Source organism: Chelonia mydas, chromosome 3 (genome assembly GCF_015237465.2).
Source record: "Chelonia mydas isolate rCheMyd1 chromosome 3, rCheMyd1.pri.v2, whole genome shotgun sequence".
Taxonomy (NCBI): domain Eukaryota; kingdom Metazoa; phylum Chordata; order Testudines; family Cheloniidae; genus Chelonia; species Chelonia mydas.
Window position 1 is genome coordinate 868740 of NC_057851.1, and position 20609 is coordinate 889348.

Genomic DNA, 20609 nt, shown 5'->3' on the forward strand with positions numbered 1-20609 from the left:
TTACTTTACATTTATCCACATTAAATTTCATTTGCCATTTTGTTGCCCAATCACTTAGTTTTGTGAGATCTTTTTGAAGTTCTTTAGTGTCTGCTTTGGTCTTAACTATCTAGAGCAGTTTAGTATCATCTGCAAACTTTGCCACCTCACTGTTTACCCATTTCTCCAGATCATTTATGAATAAGTTGAATAGGATTGGACCTAGGATTGACCCTTGAGGAACACCACTGGTTACCCCTCTCCATTCTGAAAATTGATCATTTATTCCTATCCTTTGTTCCCTGTCTTTTAACCAGTTCTCAGTCCATGAAAGAATCTTCCCTCTTATCCCATGACAACTTAATTTACATAAGAGCCTTTGGTGAGGGACCTTGTCAAAGGTTTCTGGAAATCTAAGTACACTATGTCCACTGGATCCCCCTTGGCCACATGTTGGTTGACCCCTCAAAGAACTCGAATAGATCAGTAAGACACGATCTCCCTTTACAGAAACCATGTTGACTTTTGCGCAGCAATTTATGTTCTTCTGTGTGTCTGACAATTTTATTCTTTACTATTGTCTCAACTAATTTGCCCGGTACTGACGTTAGGCTTACTGGTCTGTAATTGCCAGGATCACCTCTAGAACCCTTCTTAAATATTGGCATTACATTCGCTATCTTCCAGTCACTGGGTGCAGAAGCTGATTTAAAGGCCAGGTTACAAACCATCGTTAATAGTTCTGCAATTTCACATTCGAGTTCTTTCAGAGCTCTTGGGTGATGCCATCTGGGCCCGGTGACTTGTTACTGTTCAGTTTCTCAATTAATTCCAAAACCTCCTCTAGTGACACTTCAATCTGTGACAATTCCTCAGATTTGTCACCTACAAAAGACGGCTCAGGTTTGGGAATCTCCCTCACATCCTCAGCCAGGAAGACTGAAGCAAAGAATTCATTTAGTTTCTCTGCAATGACTTTATCATCTTTAAGTGCTCCTTTTGTATCTCGATCGTCCAGGGGCCCCCCTGGTTGCAGGCTTCCTGCTTCTGAAGTACTTGAAAAACGTTTTGTTATTACCTTTTGAGTTTTTGGCTAGCTGTTCTTCAAACTCCTTTTTGGCTTTTTTTATTATATTTTTACATTTAATTTGTCAGTGTTTATGCTCCTTTCTATTTACCTCACTAGGATTTGACTTCCACTTTTTAAAAGATGCCTTTTTATTTCTCACTGCTTCTTTTACATGGTTGTTAAACCACGGTGGCTCTTTTTTAGTTCTTTTACTGTGTTTTTTAATTTGGGATATACATTTAAGTTGAGGCCTCTATTATGGTGTCCTTGAAAAGTGTCAATGCAGCTTGCAGGGATTTCACTCTAGTCACTGTACCTTTTAATTTCTGTTTAACTAACCTCATTTTTTGCATGGTTCCTGACTTGAGTTCAGGGGACTGGACTAGATGACCTCTTGAGGTCCCTTCCATTTTTATGATTCCTCTAGCCCTCACATCCCAGGCCAACCAAGCTGCCAGGCCGCAGGGGCCCCAGGACAGTGTGGACCCTTAGGGACTGGGGCAGCCTCACCCAGCTCAACTAGCCTTTGGCACAGCTCCTGCCCTTTCTGACTGTCCTATTCTCTCCTGTCTCCTAGGTGGGCCCTTCCCAAAGCACACAATCTGCAAGGTGAGTGTCTGCTGGTGCTGGCGCGCTGGGCCTAGCCCATACCCCCGTTCCTGGCAGCCCTTCACTACCATGCTCTCCACCCCATGGACCAGGACTGCAGGTGGAATCTGGGTTGCTAGGGGGCACCAATGCTGAGCCCCAGCAGGGGTCCTGGCCCCTGGGGAGCATGGGGCTGGGAGGTGGAGTGGGAGCAGCACAGGGCTTCTCCCCCTGTGGGGGCCCAGTCTAGCAGGGGGATGGGAGTTGGGTCCCGCAGGGCCCTAGCCCTGGTGGTTGTGCAGCTCATGGTCTGCATAACGCCTGGTTCCATGGGGCTGGTGCCATGGGTGTGGGTGCTGGCGAGGGGGCCTGGAGGGGCTGACTAGCACCAGGACTCTGCTAACCCAGGCCGTGTCCTCTGCACCCGCAGGTGCAATGCATCGCCACCCTGCAGGTTGGCTCCATCCAGGCAGGGAACTCGTCTGAGTGCGGCCAGTGCTTCAGCCTCTCCTGGATGCCTTCCAAGCCCCACCAGCACCTGGCAGCCGGCTTCTACGATGGTGAGTCAGCCTCCCGCTTGGCCCTAGGACGGGCAGGGCAGGGTGCGAAAAGGCTGAGTGGGATGCCTGGCAGGGCAGGAGGATGGGCAGGCAGGTGGCAGGGTGGGCACTGGACAGGGCGGCTGGGGGCAGGGGTGGGAAGGGGACAGGGTGTGGCTGCAGGGCAGGAGTGTTACCCGCACAAAATTCTGTTACTCACGCGCTCTGGGCCGCCCTCTCCCCCCCCCGCCTCCTTTCCCAGGGCTCGGGTGTCACCTCACACCTTGGGCCCCCCCCTCGCCCAGTTCCCAGGGCTCGGGTGTCACCTCACACTCTGGGGCCCCCCCTCGCCCCGTTCCCAGGGCTCGGGTGTCACCTCACACCAGAGGTGGGCAAACATCGGGTATAGAAATTGTCTGGAGGTCCAGGTAGGGAAGGATGGGGGAGGCTATGTTTCCCCAAACAGCGAGGCATGGCCTGGCCCCCGCCCCCATTCCAGCCTCCCGGAACTCCCTCCCCCATCCAACCCTCCCTGCTCCCCACCCCTGACTGCCCCCCGGGACTCCTGCATCCTATCCAAACGTCCCTGCTCTCTGCCCCCTGACCATCCCCCCGGGATGCCCGTCTCCTATCCAATCTCCCCTGCTCCCCGGGACCCCTGCCCCATCCAATCTCCCCTGCTCTTCACCCCCTGACCGTCCCCCTGGGGCCCCCCCATCCCCTATCCAACCCTCCTGCTCTCCCCGCCCCACGTTACCTGTGGGGTGGGGGAAAGGGGGGGCTCAGTCCTTTCCCTGTGTGTTTCCCCTGCTCGTTTGGCAGCTCGCTCCCTGTCTGGGCTTGGCTGCTGGGGACAGGGGCCAAGCTTGCTGGAGGTGGAGGGGGGCCCTGGTTTGCTCTGCCCCATCCCCGGCAGCAGGGCCCAGGCCCCTTGACCACCTACTTGCAACCCCCCCCTCCCCCCCTGCTCCTAGCCTCCCCACGCCCCTGAACTCCCCGTGAACTGTGACTGTGAGGGAGGCAGGGAGGGAGGGGAGCAGAAGGGGAGGGGCCAGGGGCTAGGCTCTGCCCCACTCACCATGCTGCTGCTGAGCGGGGGGTTGGGCTGGCTCCTCTGCAACCCTGTCCTGACCCCGCTCCCTGGCAGGAGCTCGGGGGCCAGAGGGAAGGGTCCTGCGGGCCAGATGTGGCCCGTGGGCCGTAGTTTGCCCCTGTCTGCTTTACACTCTAGGGCACCCGCCCTCACCCCGTTCCAAGGACTCGGGTGTAACCCTCCCAAGTTTGCAGGGTCTTTTGCCAGTGAAAGAGCCTTACACAATAATATCCTACTTAACCTCTATTTATTAACAGTCACCAAAAACAGACTGCACACACTATGCATACAGTGCTCACCACTCCCAATAAGACAGATGAACTTTTCTTGAGGGCCAGTCAGGATCAGGTCCATCTGGGGGATTCCAGTTTCTACACGGTGTCATTGGCAGAGTGTTGAGGTCTGGCAGCTCTGATCTTGGGGCTGTGTCCTGGAGTCAGTTCCCAAAGAACTTCCTTTTGGACCCCAGTTTGACAGTGAAACTTGAGTCCTGCTTAACTCTACCTTAACCAATCATTTTACTAAAATTTTACTAACCAATCCTAACATTGTAACAAAATTCTCTCGCCAGTTATACCCCACCACTTTAAATAATTTACACCTATCAAAATTAATTATGTAACAGACAGAAACAGTCAAAGAACCAGAGATCGTACATCAGACAAACAACAGGGAAGTGAGGACCATAATGACAATACAATAAAGGTGGTAGAAGCTGCTGTCACAAGCAAGCTCTCTGTGTCCTGTAGGGCAAGCCCAAGCTGAGCAGCAGGGGAACCCTTGCTTGCGCTTAGACATCCTTGCCCTCGCAAAGTCCAAGCAGCACAGAGACAGTTTCTTCTTGTCAGGGATTTTTATCCCCTTCCCCCAGAGCTCAAGGTGAGACCAGGAGTTCTCATGCGTCTCCTTCGTGGGGCCGGGGGAGGCAGTTAACAAAGGCTTTGTTCTTGCTAGTTCACAGTGCTCAATGGGCCGCCTTGGTGGACAGGATAGTGCCTTCTGTAGGAAGCCAGCATTTTCCATGAATTAATGCTGCTTTCCTGGGTGGTGACTGGCACGGTTAGAGAGTTGCAATGCAAACACTTACTACCACCTTGTCCCGTGGGGCACAGATGTCAGAAGGGAGAGGACCACAGGCAGCATTCTGCAGGCGTCTCAGAGTCTGAACACCTTGGTATAAACTTACCCCTGTGTTAGCAGCCCTAGTCCAGGTGAGTCGGGCGGGTTCCGGCTGTCTATTGGTCAGTGTTCAGGTGAGATCTCGGGGCCTGGGCATGAGCTGACACCTGGTCTGTCAGCCTCACAGCAGCAGTGCCAAGCGGATCTGTACAGAGTCATAAAGATAGTTCACAGAAATCAGACAATTCCCACAGCCCCCCTAGCCCCAATGCTTCCGCTTGGCAGGATGGGGGCTCCCGAGGTCTGTGGGCCGCCGGTGCTGGGCTCACGGGCATCTCGGTGTGTCCCCAGGCACCGTGGCCATCTGGAACCTGCCTACCAAGTCCCTGCTGCAGCGCGTGCGCCAGCCCGATGGCTCCCTCAAGATCTACCCCTTCAGGTGCTTCCTTGCCCACGACCATGCCGTCAGGAGCATCGAGTGGTGCAAAGTCAACAGGTGAGCAGTGGGCCGGGCAGGGGCAGCTGGTGCCTGCCAGGGAGGGGCCCAGCCTGGCTAGGGAAGGCCTTACCCCCACGGGGTTGGGGGGAAGTGTTACCTGTGGGGGAGGGCGTGAGGGCCAGGCGTCTGAGCTGGCCCTGAGGTGTTGGTTCCCAGGGGGGATGGGGAGGTGGCCCAGGGCTCTTGGGGTGTGGGGGCGCGGGGCTCTGAGCGCTGCTCCTCTTCTGGCTCTCAGCAACTTTCTGGTTACGGCGGGGAATGACCGGAAGATCAAGTTCTGGGACCTGCGGCGTCTCTATGAACCCATCAACAGCATCAAGCGTTTCCTGACCACCGAGATCACCTGGCTGCTGCCCTACAATGGCGTCACTGTGGCCCAGGACAACTGCTACGCCTCGTGAGTGACCCTCCCCTGGGGCTGGGCCTGGGGGCTCCCTGCATTGCCCTGGCCCGAGCCCAGTGCTGCCCGGCCCCTGGGGTCTCACTCGCTCTCTCTTGCAGGTATGGACTGTGTGGAATCCACTACATTGACGCCGGCTACCTGGGCTTCAAGGCCTACTTCGTGGCCCCTCGCAAGGGGACTGTGTGGGTAAGAGCTGGTGGCGAGAGGGTTCAGGGTCCCTGGGTGCTTGGGGCCAGCTGTGCCCCGTAGCCCTTGGAGGGCTGCCGGCTCCTGCACTCTGCTGGGTGTGGCTCTCGGGGACACGCTGTGCTGCCTGGAGCAGGGCCCCTAGCTCCCACATCCCCCACTCGGTTCTGAGCCTGCGGCGGGGTGGAGCCGGGACCCCGCTGCCCGCGGGGTTTCCCGTTCCCCTTTCCTGGCCAGCTAGGGACAGCCCAGGCCCTGCCACATGGGCACCCCTCTGACTTGGCAGCTGGGGCCCCTCTGTCTCGGAGTAGGGCTTGCGCTGAGAGCTTTGCTCCCCTCTCCCTCGGTAGAGCATCTCCAGCTCCGACTGGCTGAACGCTGTGGCGGCCGGGGACATCACCGGGGAGCTGCTGGCGGCGGTGCTGCCCGACCTGGCCATGAACCCACTCAACATCAAGCGGCCCTCGGAGCGCCGATTTGTAAGTGTCTCTCTCCTTGGGGGAGCAGCCCCGTGGGCTGAGGGCATGGCTCTGGGTGAATTGCATATGAGGGCAGCGGGGGCCATGGGCTCAAGGGCTGAACTGGGTGGGGGGACCGGAGAGTTGGGTGGGCAAGTGGCTTGACAGAATGGGGTCGTGGGGCTTGTGGACAAGTGGTTTGGCAGGATGGGTCCAGGGGGCTGGAGGGGTTGTGGGGGTGAGCGGCTGGGAGGACCATGGGGCTGGAGGCAGTGGTGTGTGAGGGGCTATGGGGCACAGGGCAAGTACAGGACTATGTCCCTGCTCACCTCAGCCATGGCAGCCCAGGATGCCCCCACAGCCCTGGGAGCGAGGGGCCCATGGGAGCCGTGTGTTCGGGCAAGGCTGGGTGCAGGGGTGCGCCGTGTGTTCGGGCAGGGCTGGGTGCAGGGGTGTGCTCGGGCCGCGCTGCGGGGGCCTGAGGGAATAAAGGGGCCAGACGTGTTAACGTCACCTGGTCCCCGTCCAGCCCTGACCTGGGGGGGAGCAAGGTATCCAGAGGCCTCGGCCTGGGGCGTCCGTGGCCCCACCCATAACGACCTCTGACTAAGGAACAGCTGGCGGGCCCCAGCGACAAGGAAACCTTCCTAGGGCTTTAATTGAACCACTCTCTCCTGGCCCCTGGAGAGGCTGGGAAGGGAAAGCTCCTGGTAAGACAGTCCCTTGGCTGGTCTCAGAGCCAGAGCTCCCCAGGTGTGGGGCCAGGGTTCAGCTTGTGGGGTGGCAGTGTCCTCTCGGCCCCTTTCTGGCTTCCCTGGTCAGGAACCTCTCAGGATCGGGACCAGGACAAGGGCCCGGGGGGCAGCAAGGACAGTGCCGCTCTCTGCCATTCCTACAGCTGTTCCGGTTCCCCACGGCTCTTCCTTCGCCAGCCCCCCAGCGGTGGGGGGAGCAGCCCATCCCCTCGTTACTGTGCCCCGTGTCGTTACCTTCCAGTGCCCCAGCTCTGTCAGCACCGTCCCTGGCCCTTGGTTTGGCCCCGCTCAGCGCCCGCAGCCGAGGCACGGACTGGAGTCACAGGGCCCCATTGTCACCACAGGCCCTGCTCCCATGGGGGACAGCCTGCCCCAGCCAAGTCCCTGGGGGTGGGAGCAGCATGGCCCTGCCCTCAGGACGTGTCTCCTCCCCCAGCCCATCTACAAAGCAGATCTGGTGCCCTGCAGCTCTGCGGGAGGTGAGGAGCCAAGGCCGAAGACCCGGACCTACAGCGAGATGACGAAGGATCACTGCCTCCGCTTCCAGGACACGGACCTGGTACCAGTGCCGGCGGGACAACCGGGGAGCCCCTTTGTCTCCCCCCTCCTGTGTGTGTGGGGAGCTCTCTGCTCCCCTCCCCCGTCCTGTGTGTGTGGGGAGCTCTCTGCTCCCCTCCCCCCTCGTGTGTGTGGGGGGCTCTCTGTGCAGACGGGGAAGCTGGGGCCAGCAGGCCCCTGGCCGAGTTGTGAGCGGAATCCAGCTCTGTTGAGTGCCAGTCCAGAGCACTACCCACAAGGCCGCATGGCCTATGGGCTTCCCCCTACCCCCTCCCAGCCTATGGGCCTGCTGGGGCTGTGCGGGCTGGCTGGGTGCCCCGCAGTGCTCCAAGCTGTGGGTCTCTCATGCCAAGTGGACTGTGAGAGGTCAGGCCACTGTGTTCATGGCTAGCTGGGGCCCAAGAGCTGAGGGAGTGGCTGCGCCCATGGGCAGACACCCACCCTGGCCCCAGTTTGCCCTTCCCAGGAGCCCAGCTCCAGTGTCCTGCTCACTCTGTACCCTGCCCCCCAGCGCAGCTTCCAAAACTTCTTCAGCCGGGAGCCCACGCGCAGGATGCACGAGCAGGAGGTGAAGGCCGAGCTGAGCCTGGACCGCATGCAGCTGGAGTCCATCCACAAGGTGAGCACCGGCCTGTGCTGGGAAACCTGGCCGCCCCTGCCCCCCGCCATGCCGAGGAAGCCCGGCTCCCCCGCTGGTCTCCCTTCACCCCACCATGCCAGTCCCAGCAGGGTCTCCATGTGCTCTCCCTGCACTGGCTCCTACAGCCTCACAGCGGGGGGAGTGCTGGGGGTGGGACTGGACCCCAGAGCACTTGGGGGCAGGATCCCCCTGGGCTGCAGCAGGAGCCCATTGCAGGATGCTGGGCTAGCCCTTGCCACCCGCTGCCTGCCCTCCCTCCTCTCAGAGCCGGTCCGCAGTACTGAGGTGGAGATGAAGAGCATGTGGGGCGGGGCTGGGAAGGGGGCAGGAGACCTGAAGCCTCGGCTTGTTGAGCCCCCCCAGCACAGGGGCCCAGGACACTCTGCAGTGGCACTCACTGGGGGCAGCCCGGGGGAGGGCCGTGCAGCAGGTCTGTCTGTCTCATAGGGCGGGGGGCAGCCTCGAGGCCCCGTGAGCAGCCCAAAGGAGGAGCTGCGACCCATGTTCTGGTCAGACGAGTGCTGCTCAGACCTGCTGCTGCGGCAGCTGGTGACGCCCCCCGGCCCCCACCCCTATGAGCTCCGCCCCCTCGCAGGCCCCGCCTGATTCTCCTCTCCCGGCAGGTTCGCTTCAGCCCCAACCTGGACTCTCACGGCTGGCTGGTGTCGGGTGGCCAGTCGGGCATCGTGCGGGCTCACTGCCTGGTGGGGCTCACCTCCCCTGTGGGCCACAAGCTGCTCCAGGAGTGCCGGGCCCAGTTCAGCGCCATGTACAGGGACAGGCCGGAGAGCCCCAGCCCCGCCGAGCACGGCCTCCTGCAGGAACAGTAGCCACCCGACCGCCGTCTGCCCGCCCGGCCGGCCGGAGTCCTGGCCCGGATGCTCCATGCCGCAGCGCCTCCCCGGGGGTCCCCAGGCCTGGGGGGAGATGCCGAGCAGCCCAGCCAGGGTCCCCCCTCCAGCCGCTCAGGCTCGGGACCGGTTCAGTGCATCATGCGGCCTGCCAGCTCCCGGCCCATCTGTCCCCCGCGGGATGGGCTGAGAGCCATGGGCGGCATGCTAGCTGGCCGGGCGATCGCTGTGGATAGCCCCTTCGGCTGTCCGCTTGACCCAGCTTGTGAGCCGGGGTGGGTGGACCTGTGCAGGGGCCTCTCACCCAACTGGGGGCGGGGGGGGGGGGGGAGCTGACGCTCTGCAGCGGCCCCTCACCCAGCCTGGGGGGGAGGGGGGTGCTGATGCTCTGTGCAGGGGCCCCTCCCCAGGCGATGCCCTGTGTGTGTAGCGTTGTGGTTTTGTGCCTGTTGCTGTCTGGTCGTGTGCCTGGCTCCCAGCGTCTGGCTTCAGGCCCCTCCTGCCGACCCGGGCGCGGGGTGCCTGTGGGCACCGCGTGGGGAGGCTGCAGAGCAGCTGTTGGGCCGGGCCCAGGCTGTACGGGCAGCACCTCGCACCCAGGCCAGGAGCAAGAACTCGCTCACATTGAGCTGCTGTGATCTTAACTGTTCCATAAAGTGTGTGTTTTTTAAAGGGTCTGTGTGGTTTCCTTCTCCCTGGGGCAGGAGGGACGGGGGATGGGTGGGGCGCTGCGGGGGGCTGGTAGGGAGCAGTGGGGGGGCATTGGATGGGGGGGCTGGGTGGGTCTGGTAGGGAGCAGGTGGGGGGCACAGGGTCGGGGGCACTGGATGGGGCTGGTAGGGAGCAGTGGCGGGGGAACTGGGTGGGTAGGGCGCTGGGTGGGCAGGGCTGGTAAGGAGCAGGCGGGGGGGCACTGGGTGGGCAGGGTGCCAGGCAGGGCTGGTAGGGAGCAGTGGGGGGGGCATTGGATGGGGGGGCTGGATGGGGCTGGTAGGGAGTAGGTGGGGGGCACAGGGTCGGGGGCACTGGATGGGGCTGGTAGGGAGCAGTGGCGGGGGAACTGGGTGGGTAGGGCGCTGGGTGGGCAGGGCTGGTAAGGAGCAGGCGGGGGGCACTGGGTGGGCAGGGTGCCAGGCAGGGCTGGTAGGGAGCAGTGGGGGGGCATTGGATGGGGGGGCTGGATGGGGCTGGTAGGGAGTAGGTGGGGGGCACAGGGTCGGGGGCACTGGATGGGGCTGGTAGGGAGCAGTGGCGGGGGAACTGGGTGGGTAGGGCGCTGGGTGGGCAGGGCTGGTAAGGAGCAGGCAGGGGGCACTGGGTGGGCAGGGTGCCAGGCAGGGCTGGTAGGGAGTAGGTGGGGGGCACAGGGTCGGGGGCACTGGATGGGGCTGGTAGGGAGCAGTGGCGGGGGAACTGGGCGGGTAGGGCGCTGGGTGGGCAGGGCTGGTAAGGAGCAGGCGGGGGGCACTGGGTGGGCAGGGTGCCAGGCAGGGCTGGTAGGGAGCAGGCAGGGGGTACCGCTTGGGCTTGGGAGGGAGGTGGCAGGGAGCACAGGGCAGGGCTGGTAGGGAGGTGGCGGGGGACACGGTGGGTGGGGCGCCATGTGGGGCTGGTAGAGACCAGGTGAGGGGCGCCAGGTGGGGCTGGTAGGGAGGAGGCAGGGGTGGGCGGGGCTCCATGTGGGGCTGGTGAGGAGCAGGTGAGAGAGTGCCATGTGGGGCTGGCTGGGGGGTGCAGTGTGGGGCTGGCGGGGGGCAGTGGTGGCCAGCACATTCAGGGTGTGACTTGCGATCGGGTGATGGCGGAAGAGGCCCCTGGCTTGCACACGGTGGTGGTGGGGCCCAGGGACGGGCAGGAGTCTGCCCTGGTGCCCCAGGTCTGGTCAGTGCCCCACTGCAGGAGGCCCTTGTCCTTGCTTCAGCCCCTGACTCGAGGCTCCGGCTCGGCCCCAGGGCAGGGGGTCGTGGCCCGTCTGGCCCCGGCTCGCGTTGGCTACTGGGCCGGCGGTGTCTGTTCCCAGCGGAGATCCCCTGCCCCACGGCTGGGCCCCACTTGCTGCCTTGTCCTCTGAGAGGCCAGTCGCCTGGTCCGCCAGCGAAGGGCAACGCTGGGGTCCCCTGGGTCTCCGTCACAGAGCCGGGCCGACTGGCTGGCACGGGGCAGGTTGTGCCCCACACCGCTAGGCACATGAGCCCCCTACCCCCCCACCCCATCCTGGGCTGCGTGTAGCCAGCCCAGCCCACAAACAGCAGCGAAGACCATGGGGGGCTGGTCTGAGGGCGACCGTTTATTGGAGTCCTTGGTGGTGTCTCCACGGCCTTACAGTGTGGACCCCGGTTTCCTCACCCCAGACAGGCACAGACAGACCCACAGACAGACACGGACGCACGGCACGGGGTGACGGACATCAACACCCCCCGCGGGGCGACACTGACCAAGCCGTGACATGGGCTGGGGCAGCACGGCGGGGGCTCGGCAGTACCTTGGCGGGGGGGGGGGGTGCGAAGCAAAGCGGGGGCGTGCAGGGGGCAGGGGCGTGCAGGGGGGCAGGGGTGCCCTGAGCCAGCCCCCCTCCCTGGCTTGTTCAGGGAAGCAGAACTGCTGCCATCACAGCAGCCGAGGGGGGTTCCTGGCTTGGGCCTGTTGGCCCCTCCTAGGGCAGGGCAGCGCAGGCCAGAAGGGTCCATTGTCCTCTTGTCTGAGCCCCTGCATCTCGCGGGCCCGCGACCTGCCCCAGGGCCGAGCTGTTAGAAGAACATCCCCTCTGGAGTGAAAAAATCCACCAAGACCTTGGAGAAATGGTTCCCATGGGTAATTCCCCCCGCACCATTCAACGTTTACATCTTCTCTCCAGTCTGTGTCTCACTTCAGCTTCCAGCCCTGGCCCCATTCCACCTCCTCGGCTAGACTAGGAGCCGGTTGTTAAATATTTGTTCCCCATGTCAGCACTTCCAGCCTGGGCTCAAGTCATCCCTTCACCTTCTCTTTGCTGGAGTCTATCATTATCGGCCAGATTTTCTAATCCTTTAATCATTCTCCTGGGTCTTCTCTGACCCCTCTCCAGTTGATCAACCTCCTTCCTGAACTGTGGGCACCAGACCTGGACGAGGGATCCCAGCAGTGGTCGCACCGATGCCAGACACAAAGAGAAAGTAACCACAACTTCTACTCGAAATTCCTCTACTTGTGCACCCCAGGGTCACATTAGCTCTTTTGGCCACAGCAGTGCACTGGCAGCTCATGTTAGAACGTAAGAACGGCTCTGGGTCAGAGCAAAGGTCCATCTGGCCCCGTATCCCGTCTGCCGACAGTGGCCAGGGCCAGGTGCCCCAGAGGGAACGAACAGAACAGGGAATCGCCCAGTGATCCATCCCGTCGCCCATTCCCAGCTCCTGGCAAACAGGTCTAGGGACGCCCCAAGCATGGCGTAGTGACCCTGACCCTCTTGGCTGATGGATCTGTCCTCCAGGAGCGTATCTAATTCCTTTTGAACCCATTCACAACATCCCCTGGCAAGGAGTTCCACAGGTTGGCTGTGCGTTGTGTGAAGAAATACTGCCTTGTGTTTGTTTTCAACCCGCTGCCTAGTAATGTCGTTGGGCGACCCCTAGTTCTTGGGTTATGAGGAGTCAATCACACGTCCTTTTCTGCTTTCCCCACGCCTGTCGTGGTTTTAATGACCTCTATCGTCTCCCCCTTCGTCGTCTCTTTTCCACGCTGAACGGTCCCAGTCTTAATCTCTCCTCAGACCCAGCCTGCTCCATGCCCCTCACCGTTGCCGTGGCCCGTCTCTGTGCTGGTCTCGGTTGTAACACAGTCTGTCCCTCTCGAGCTGGGCCACCAGAGCCGCACGCAGGGCTCCCAGTGCGGGCGTCCCATGGATTTATCCAGAGGCATCATGATATTTTCTGTCTTCTCCAGCCCTCTCCTGATGGTCCCCAGCAGCGTTGGGCTGCTGCCATGGTGTTGGCCAGGCGCCAGTCCCGCAGCTCTGCCGCCTGCTTGGGACGGAACGAGAGCGCCCTGGGCCAAAGGGGCACGAGCGGGGCCCGCACAAGGCCTCACTCCTGGCCGTGGCTCAGCCTGCAGCAGGCGGGATGCGGGGGGCTGGGCTTTGCCTGCCCAGCTGCTTCCCTGGCCAGGGCACCGCCAGCAGGAATCCAGCTTCCTTCTCCACTTCCCCTCCCCACCAGCATGGGGGCCACACCCCCTCTTGGGTCACGCCCCATTCTCTGCAGCCCCGTAAGGTGTAAGGAAACTTCTGCGTGGATCTGTCCTGCTCCCCACAGAGCTCAAGGGGGCTGGCGGTTGCTGCAGCTCCTGTCCCCCGGCCCGGTTCTGGCAGCACAGGGGGCTTTCAGTGAGGGGCTCTGTGGGAATCCAGCCCCCTGGTCATGCTGCATGACCCAGGGCTTCCGGCCTCACCAGCGACTCAGTCGGGGTTTGGCGGAGGGCAGGCAGACACGGGGCCATGGATCAGGCAAGGGGAGGGGGCCAGGCCTGGCCGTGAGTGGGGCAAAGCCAGGAGCTGCATTTGCCCTGGCTGGGAGAGGCCCCCGGGTAGGGACTGCGGGGTGGGGGTGGGGGGCACAGGACAGCCCCTCTGCCCTAGCCTGGTGCTGCGGCCCCACCCCATCACTGCTGCTGGCAGGGGGCTGCCAGGGAGGGGTTCCACGCAGAGAGCCTGGGTGGGGGCAAATACCCCTCTCTGGGGGTCCTGGTAGCCTCCCACCCTGCAGTCAGCTGGGTGCGGCAGGGAGCACGACAGACACTGCAGGCCTGCCCCAGGGGACTGTGAGCCAGGCGGCCACCCCCCACCCGCCCCCGGGACCAGGCCCCTGCTGCTTAGAGGGCTGGAGATCTTTCAAAGCTCGCCCTGAGCCCAGGAGCCGCCCCCAGCAAGGCACGGCTGGGCTGCAGCGGGCGGGATGGGGCCGTCCAGCTCCCTAACTCCCCACACAGCTGAGGGGCCCTGCGGCAGAGTCAGCTGTAGTAACTAGTGGCCTGATGCTGCCTTGGGACAAGTCTTGGGTGCCCCATCCCAGAAAAGCTAGACTGGCCTTGGAAACGGTTCAGAAAAGGGCAACACAAATGGTGAGGGGTCTGGAACAGCTCCGTACGAGGGGAGATTAAACAGACTGGGACTCTTCTGCTTGGAAAAGAGACGACAAAGGGGGGAGATGATCGAGGTCTATGAAATTCTGACCGGTGGGGAGAAAGTAGATAAGGACATGCCATTTACTCCTCATAACCCAAGAACTAGCGGTCGCCCAATTAATTACTAGGCAGCAGGTTTAAACAAACAGAAGGAAGTATTTCTTCACACAACGCACAGTCAACCTGTGGAACTCCTTGCCAGGGGATGTTGTGAAGGCCAAGACTAGAACAGGGTTCAAAAAGAGCTAGATATGTCCATGGAGGACAGGTCCATCAGTGGGCCGGGATGGGCAGGGCTGAGGCTGCTGTTTACCAGGAGCTGGGAATGGGCGACGGGAGGGATCACTGGGTGATTGCCCGGTCTGTTCACTCCCTCTGGGGCCCTGGCCCTGGCTGGAGACAGGACATTGGGCTAGAGGGACCTTTGGTCTGGCCCAGTGTGGCCGTTGCTCTGTAAGGAGCAGGAGAGAACAACGGGCATCTGGCGGTGACCGGGGGCGCAGGGCCCCTGCAATGTAGGGCGATTCAATGTAGCAGCAGCTGCGGGAGCAGCCCCAGAGCAGAGCCGCCCCAGTCCTGGGCCAGGGGGCAGGGAGTGTGACACTCTCACCCTGCAGGGGGCGCTCTGCATCGCACCCCACTGCGCAAAGACAGGCTGCCTGAAGGGGCGCTGGGGCGACGGCTCCCCCTTTCCCGAGAGCTCAGCAGAGGCAGAGGGGGAGAACGGTCCCAGCATGGCCCCTCTGCCCCAGCAGTGGGGGCAGGGCAGCTCCAGCAGTCCCATGGCTCTCTCCCCCCCGTGGGGCGCAGCCCCTGGGGCAGTGTGGGGGGGGCTCCTGGCACAAGGTACCTTGGCCCTTGCGCCCCATTGGCAGTAGAAAGAGAGCCAAGACCAGGGCCTGGTGGGGCAGCCCCACAGCCCGCTGGCTGGGCAGAGCGGAGGCTGGGGGCTGGGGCGTCTCCATCGCTGGTGCCAGGTGCCGCGGGCCCGGTGCTCAGTCCCGGGGGTCCTGGCACTGGCGGCAGGTGGCCATGTCCTCCAGGTACCTCTCCACCTGCACCGTGCACGAGACGAAGCCAAAGGTCCTCTGCAGCTGGGCGGTGGCTTCCTGCAGCACGTCCTCCATGTCCGCGCCGGCATCTGCAGGCAAAGGGGCAGCCCAGCCCCGAGTGAGCATCTCCTGGGGGCGGGGCCTGCAGGGACCAGGTACTGGGGGGCGGGGCCTGCAGAGATCACCTATTGGGGGGCGGGGCCTGCAGGGACCACCTATCGGGGGGCGGGGCCTGCAGGGACCAGGGGGCGGGGCCTGCAGGAACCAGGTACTGGGGGGGCGGGGCCTGCAGGGATCACATATCGGGGGCGAGGCATGCAGGGACCATGTACGGGGGGGGGCAGGACCTGCAAGGAGCACATGCCAGGGTGGAACATGCAAGGACCCCATCCCTGGTGGCAGTGGGGGGCAGGGACCCCAGTCTGGTGGGGGGGGTGCCCCACAGCTGGCGCCCAGCCACTCTGGTGGGAGGGGTTGGGTGGGGGGGGCACTCACCGACTGCCACGTGCACAGACACCACATGGTGGCTGAGGGTCAGGGCCCAGAGGTGCAGGTTGTGGGCGTCCTTCACGTCCTTCACGGCCAGTAGCACGTCCTTCACCGCGGTGAACTCGACGCCCCGCGGCGCCCCTGGGGCCAAGCAGGGAGGGTGAGGCCTGGCACCGGGGGCAGCCCAGCTCCTGGGGGCTCAGGCAGGCAGCTCCCCCAGCCTGGCAGGGCTCCAGCCCTGGCACAGGGGCACCCCAGGGCTCTCTGGAGGTGCTGCTCACAGCCCTGGGGGTCGGGGTGGGCAGAGGGGAAGCCAAAGCGGAGCTGGAGCAGGCTGTGGGGGGCCAGGCTGTCCTGGGGTGGCCCCATGGCGCTGGCAGGCGTGGGGGCAGGAGATGCGCCCAGAGCGGGGGCATCACGCGCAGCTGGAATGGGCCGGAGAGCGCTATGTGCATGAGGTGGCGTGTGCTGGGCTCAGGGATCACTGGGCGGCCAGGACCTAGGGGCTGCCCCCCGCCAGAGCTAGGGTGAGGCATGTGCCCCCCGGCACTGGCAGGAGCATTCCAGGGCCAGGCTGCCCACGTCCTCCCATTCCCCAGCCTGGCGGTGGCCAGGTCCTCAGAACTCAGGCCAGACGGGCCCATTGGCCCCCTGGCTCCCACCAGCAGAGCCCCTCGTCCGCGACCGCGCCCTGAGCCCGGGAACCTGCGTTGGGCTAACGTGTCGGCCTGGAAGGCAGCCAGGAGCCGCCTCAGTCACTGGTGCCCTGGGCTGTTTGGGCCCGTGGGTCACTGCCCTGGGGTTTACACATGGGCCCGCTGGCCAATGGACTGGCTGGCATCAGTTTCCGGCCACTGGATTTTGCCACACCCTGGCCCAACCCCCAGTTTAGAAAGCCCCATAGCAACCAGGCTTTTCTCCCCATGCTGGTGGGACGTGTATGAACCCTATGTGTGCCTCAGTTTCCCTCTGCACTTTGCATTGCTGCCCAGTGGCTGCAGCAGGGTTGCCAGCACTGGGGGGTGGGGCGGAGCAGGAGCTGTGCCGTGGTATTGGGGGGCGGGCTGGGGGTCATTAAGGGCTGGCTGGACCCGACCCATGTCGATGACACTGCCCAGAACATTCCCACCCAGCAAAGCTCCAGAGGAAGGAGGTTTCCCACGCCCAGCTCTCGGCAGGGAAGCCAAGCCAACACCCCAGCTCAAGAACAAAGGGAAAGGTGTCAGGGTTAAGTGCTACCCTCCACATAGACCCCCAACCTCTCACCTGGGACTGAGAAAGGAGAGAGCGAGAGAGCCTGAAATGGAGTCCATAGCAGCTTGGCTGGCTGATTGCACTGGCTTGGCCAACTGGACTATGGCTTAATCTTTGTTTCTCTGTGCTAACTTCTGGACTTCTTGATGCTGTGTCCAGGTGACTAATAAACCCTGCTCTGTTTGGAAAACACTGCCTGGTGTCACTGCAAAGCCTAGCCGGGGTGTATGAGTCCCTGAGATGTGGGCAAATCTCTGAGTAGGAGTCTATCTCAGCTGGACTTGCTGGACAGAGCTCAATGCATGCCCCAGGAGCGCTGGCGCCCAGGGGCTCAGGCGGGGACATGGAGCACCCATGGGAGCCTGCAACAGCCTGTGCCAAGCTGGGGGTCGCTTCACTCCTGAGGCTTGGTGACAGGCTGACAGGCTGCTGGGGGTGTGGCACTAGAGGGGTATTGGGGGTGCTTGGTGGGGGCAAGGGGTGATTGCTGGGGGGGGGACTGGTTGCTGGCAGGATGGTGGGTTGATTGCTGCGGGGGCAGGATGTCAGGGTGATTGCTGGGGGGCTGTGGGGGTGATTGCTGGGGTGGGGGTGATTGCTGGGGGGCTGTCAGGGTGATTGCCGCGGTTGGGGGTGATTGCTGGGGGGCTGTCGGGGTGATGCTGGGTGAGGTGGGTTGTCGGGGTGGTGCTGGAGATGGGGGTGATGCTGGCAGGATGTTGGGATGATGCTGGGGGGCTGTCGGGGTGATGCTGGGGGACGAGCGTTGTTGGGGTGATTGCTGGGGGGCTGTCGGGGTGATGCTGGGGGAGGTGGGTTGTCGGGGTGGTGCTGGAGGTGGGGGTGATGCTGGCAGGATGTTGGGATGATGCTGGGGGGCTGTTGGGGTGATGCTGGGGGACGAGGGTTGTTGGGGTGATTGCTGGGGGGCTGTCGGGGTGATGCTGGGGGAGGTGGGTTGTCGGGGTGGTGCTGGAGGTGGGGGTGATGCTGGCAGGATGTTGGGATGATGCTGGGGGGCTGTCGGGGTGATGCTGGGGGACGAGGGTTGTTGGGGTGATTGCTGGGGGGCTGTCGGGGTGATGCTGGGGGAGGTGGGTTGTCGGGGTGGTGCTGGAGGTGGGGGTGATGCTGGCAGGATGTTGGGGTGATGCTGGGGGACGAGGGTTGTTGGGGTGATTGCTGGGGGGCTGTCGGGGTGATGCTGGGGGAGGTGGGTTGTCGGGGTGGTGCTGGGATGGGTTGGGATGATGCTGGGGGACAGCTCTCGAGGGGCGGGGGGGAATTGCTAGGGGAGCCCGAGAGGTGACCAGCGGCTGGGACAAGCACTGCCTTTGAGCGACACAGGGCTCAGCTGGGCGTGCCAGACCCACGCCCATGCCACAGCAGCCTGGCTTGTGTCCTAACCTTTGCTTCTTGGTCCTGCCCTAAAGCCGCCCCAGGCTAGGGCAGGCGACTAGAAACCCACCCGTGACAAGGGTGAGTTTTCGGTGCTCTTTTTATGACGCCTAGGTGTGCCTCAGTTTCCCCGGAACGTTGCATTGTTCCCCAGGGTGGGGCAGGGTGCGGGTGGCTCGCAGGGCAGGCTAAGAGCCCGAGGTGGGCGTCACCTCTCTGCTGGGTGGAATGAACAGCGTCAGCCCAGCGCTGGCTGATCGAGGGGCCCAGAGACCCATCGCCAGCTCCAGCACCTCCTGGCTCAAGGCTCAGCCAGGGGCTGGGCAGAGAGGTGGGAGGGGGCCCCGGGGGGTTCTGCAGGAAGCTAAGGGCTCTCATCTGGGAACTGACTGAGGAAGGCAGTCAGGGACCGGGCCCGAACGTGGGGTCCGTGACAGCGGGGCTGGGCGCTGGGCTGCCCAGACTGGCCTCGCTTTAACATTCAGCTCTCTGGCTACACCACGGGCGTCTGCTGACGTGTGCCAGGTGGCTAATAAACCCGCCTGTCCGCCTGCCCTTTGAGAGTGTCACTGCAGATGCTGGCGAAGGGCACTGAGCCCTGAGGGTCTGTCCCAGACTCGCTGCCCAGGGCTCCCAGGGTGGGGTAGGGGGCTGCAGGCCCAGGGGCCCAGTCTCAGGAGGCGGTGAGACCACGTGGTTCACCCTGGGGGAGGAGTGAGACCCCGGGGGATCTGGGTCACTGAAGGGCTCCTCCCAGAGACTGTTCCCGGGCTGGGGCATAGCCCAGCCTTGTGCATCCCTGTCATGAGTATAAAGGGAAGGGTAAACACCTTTAAATCCTACCTGGCCAGAGGCAAAACCCTTTCACCTGTAAAGGGTTAAGAAGCTAGGATAACCTCTCTGGCACCTGACCAAAATGACCAATGTGGAGACAAGGTACTTTCAAAGCTGGCGGGGGCAGGGGGGGAACAAAGGGTTCTCTCTGTCTGTGTGATGCTTTTGCCGGGACCAGAGCAGGAATGCAGGTCAGAACTCCTGTAAAGAGTTAGTAAGCAATCTAGTTAGATATGCGTTAGATTCTGTTTTGTTTAAATGGCTGATAAAATAAGTTGTGCTGGATGGAATGTATAATCCTGTTTTTGTGTCTTTTTGTAACGTAAGGTTTTGCCTAGAGGGATTCTCTGTGTTTTGAATCTGATTACCCTGTAAGGTATTTACCATCCTGATTTTACAGAGGTGATTCTTTTACCTTTTCTTTAATTAAAATTCTTCTTCTTCTAAGAACCTGATTGATTTTTCATTGTTCTTAAGATCCAAGGGTTTGGGTCTGTGTTCACCTATGCAAATTGGTGAGGGTTTTTATCAAGCCTTCCCCAGGAAAGGGTGTGTAGGGCTTGGGGGGATATTTTTTCGGGGGAGACATTTCCAAGTGGGCACTTCCCCTGTTCTTTGTGTAACACTTTGGTGGTGGCAGCGTTTAACCTAAGCTGGTCAGAATAAGCTTAGGGGGTCTTTCATGCAGGTCCCCACATCTGTACCCTAGAGTTCAGAGTGGGGAAGGAACCTTGACAATCCCTGACAGGTGGTGGGTGCGGTGGGATGCTGAGTGCACCAGTAGTGTTGTGCTGTAAGTGATGTGCGGCAGGAAAACAAGTGTAGTCAAAGGAAACAAGAGAATGGCGCGTAAGCACCTCCCTGAGAGGGACGTCGCAAGCCTGTGCAGGGGCAGGGAGAGACGTTACGTGTGCGGCAGCTCAATAAGGGGCAGCTGGTTGCACGGCTGGAGGACGGTCAGTCCGAGAAGCCGGTTCCAGGCCCAACTGACCCGTCGGAGGGAAGCAGCCACCCAGCCAGGTCCTCGGGGGCATGGGGGGGCAGACGGGCTCCCACTCCAGGCCCCAGGCACGTGTCGCGTTGGACTCTCCGGGGCTCGGACTCATCGGACCCCCAGGGGAGCGGAGGGAGGTGGCCAATGGGGAGACCCTCCTGGGGCGGGGAGATTCTGGGGCAGAGGCCCCTTGTCACACCCTGTGTGGTGCCACCCCATCGAACGCTGCAGGGCTGTGAGCAGGGCGACGGGCCCAGGTGGGGAGCCATTCGCCCCGCCTATGGCTCAGAGCCCTGGGCAGACACAGGCAGGGCGGGGGGCTGGTAGTCGGGGTTCTCCAGGTCACCAGCTCTGACGTCCTTGTGGGGAATGCCTGGGTCACCTGAGGACAAAACTCCAGCCCGGTTCCTGCCCCAGCCCAGGGGTTGAACCCCCGAGCCAGAAGGCTGGGCGTGGAGGTGCCAAGGCACACGCAGGTAGCTGTCTGGCAGGGAGCGGGAGAGTCCTTCCCCCGGCTTGTGACGCAAAGGAAGGGCTGCTAGGCTCAGGGCACCTTCCTGTCTGTAACCAGCCCCTGGGCCTGAGGGGCAGAGGAACAGCCCCACCCAGATCCATAGGGCTGGGGTTCTTGAACAGTCTCTGGGAGGAGCCCTTCAGTGACCCAGACCCCCGGGGTCTCGCTCTTCCCCCAGGG

General features: G+C 62.2%; 2 protein-coding genes across 6 annotated transcripts in view; one reads left to right on the top strand and one right to left on the bottom strand.

Moving 5' to 3' along the window:
• GTF3C2 (general transcription factor IIIC subunit 2) overlaps positions 1-9409 on the top strand; it is a 29573-nt gene extending 20164 nt beyond the window's left edge. For 2 of the 4 annotated variants that reach the window (XR_006289271.1, XR_006289270.1), the window contains exons 10-19: positions 1626-1657; positions 2067-2196; positions 4739-4883; positions 5122-5283; positions 5388-5475; positions 5826-5954; positions 7125-7247; positions 7763-7865; positions 8510-9045; positions 9100-9409. Coding sequence is in view for 2 of the 4 variants with exons in the window: in XM_043541932.1 (XP_043397867.1) it covers positions 1626-1657; positions 2067-2196; positions 4739-4883; positions 5122-5283; positions 5388-5475; positions 5826-5954; positions 7125-7348; positions 7385-7637 (1163 nt within the window). In the remaining 2 variants the exon portion in view is untranslated. The other 2 variants (XM_037893605.2, XM_043541932.1) reach the window with 2 other exon arrangements.
• Positions 1-20609, bottom strand: part of SLC30A3 (solute carrier family 30 member 3) — a 44130-nt gene that overhangs the window by 657 nt on the left and 22864 nt on the right. The window contains exons 7-8 of one of the 2 annotated variants that reach the window (XR_006289272.1): positions 15442-15576; positions 12242-15035 (exon numbers count right to left, since the gene is read on the bottom strand). Coding sequence is in view for 1 of the 2 variants with exons in the window: in XM_043541942.1 (XP_043397877.1) it covers positions 14890-15035; positions 15442-15576 (281 nt within the window). In the remaining variant the exon portion in view is untranslated. Of the gene's footprint in view, positions 1-11004; positions 15036-15441; positions 15577-20609 lie in introns of those variants that run through there. The other variant, XM_043541942.1, reaches the window with a different exon arrangement.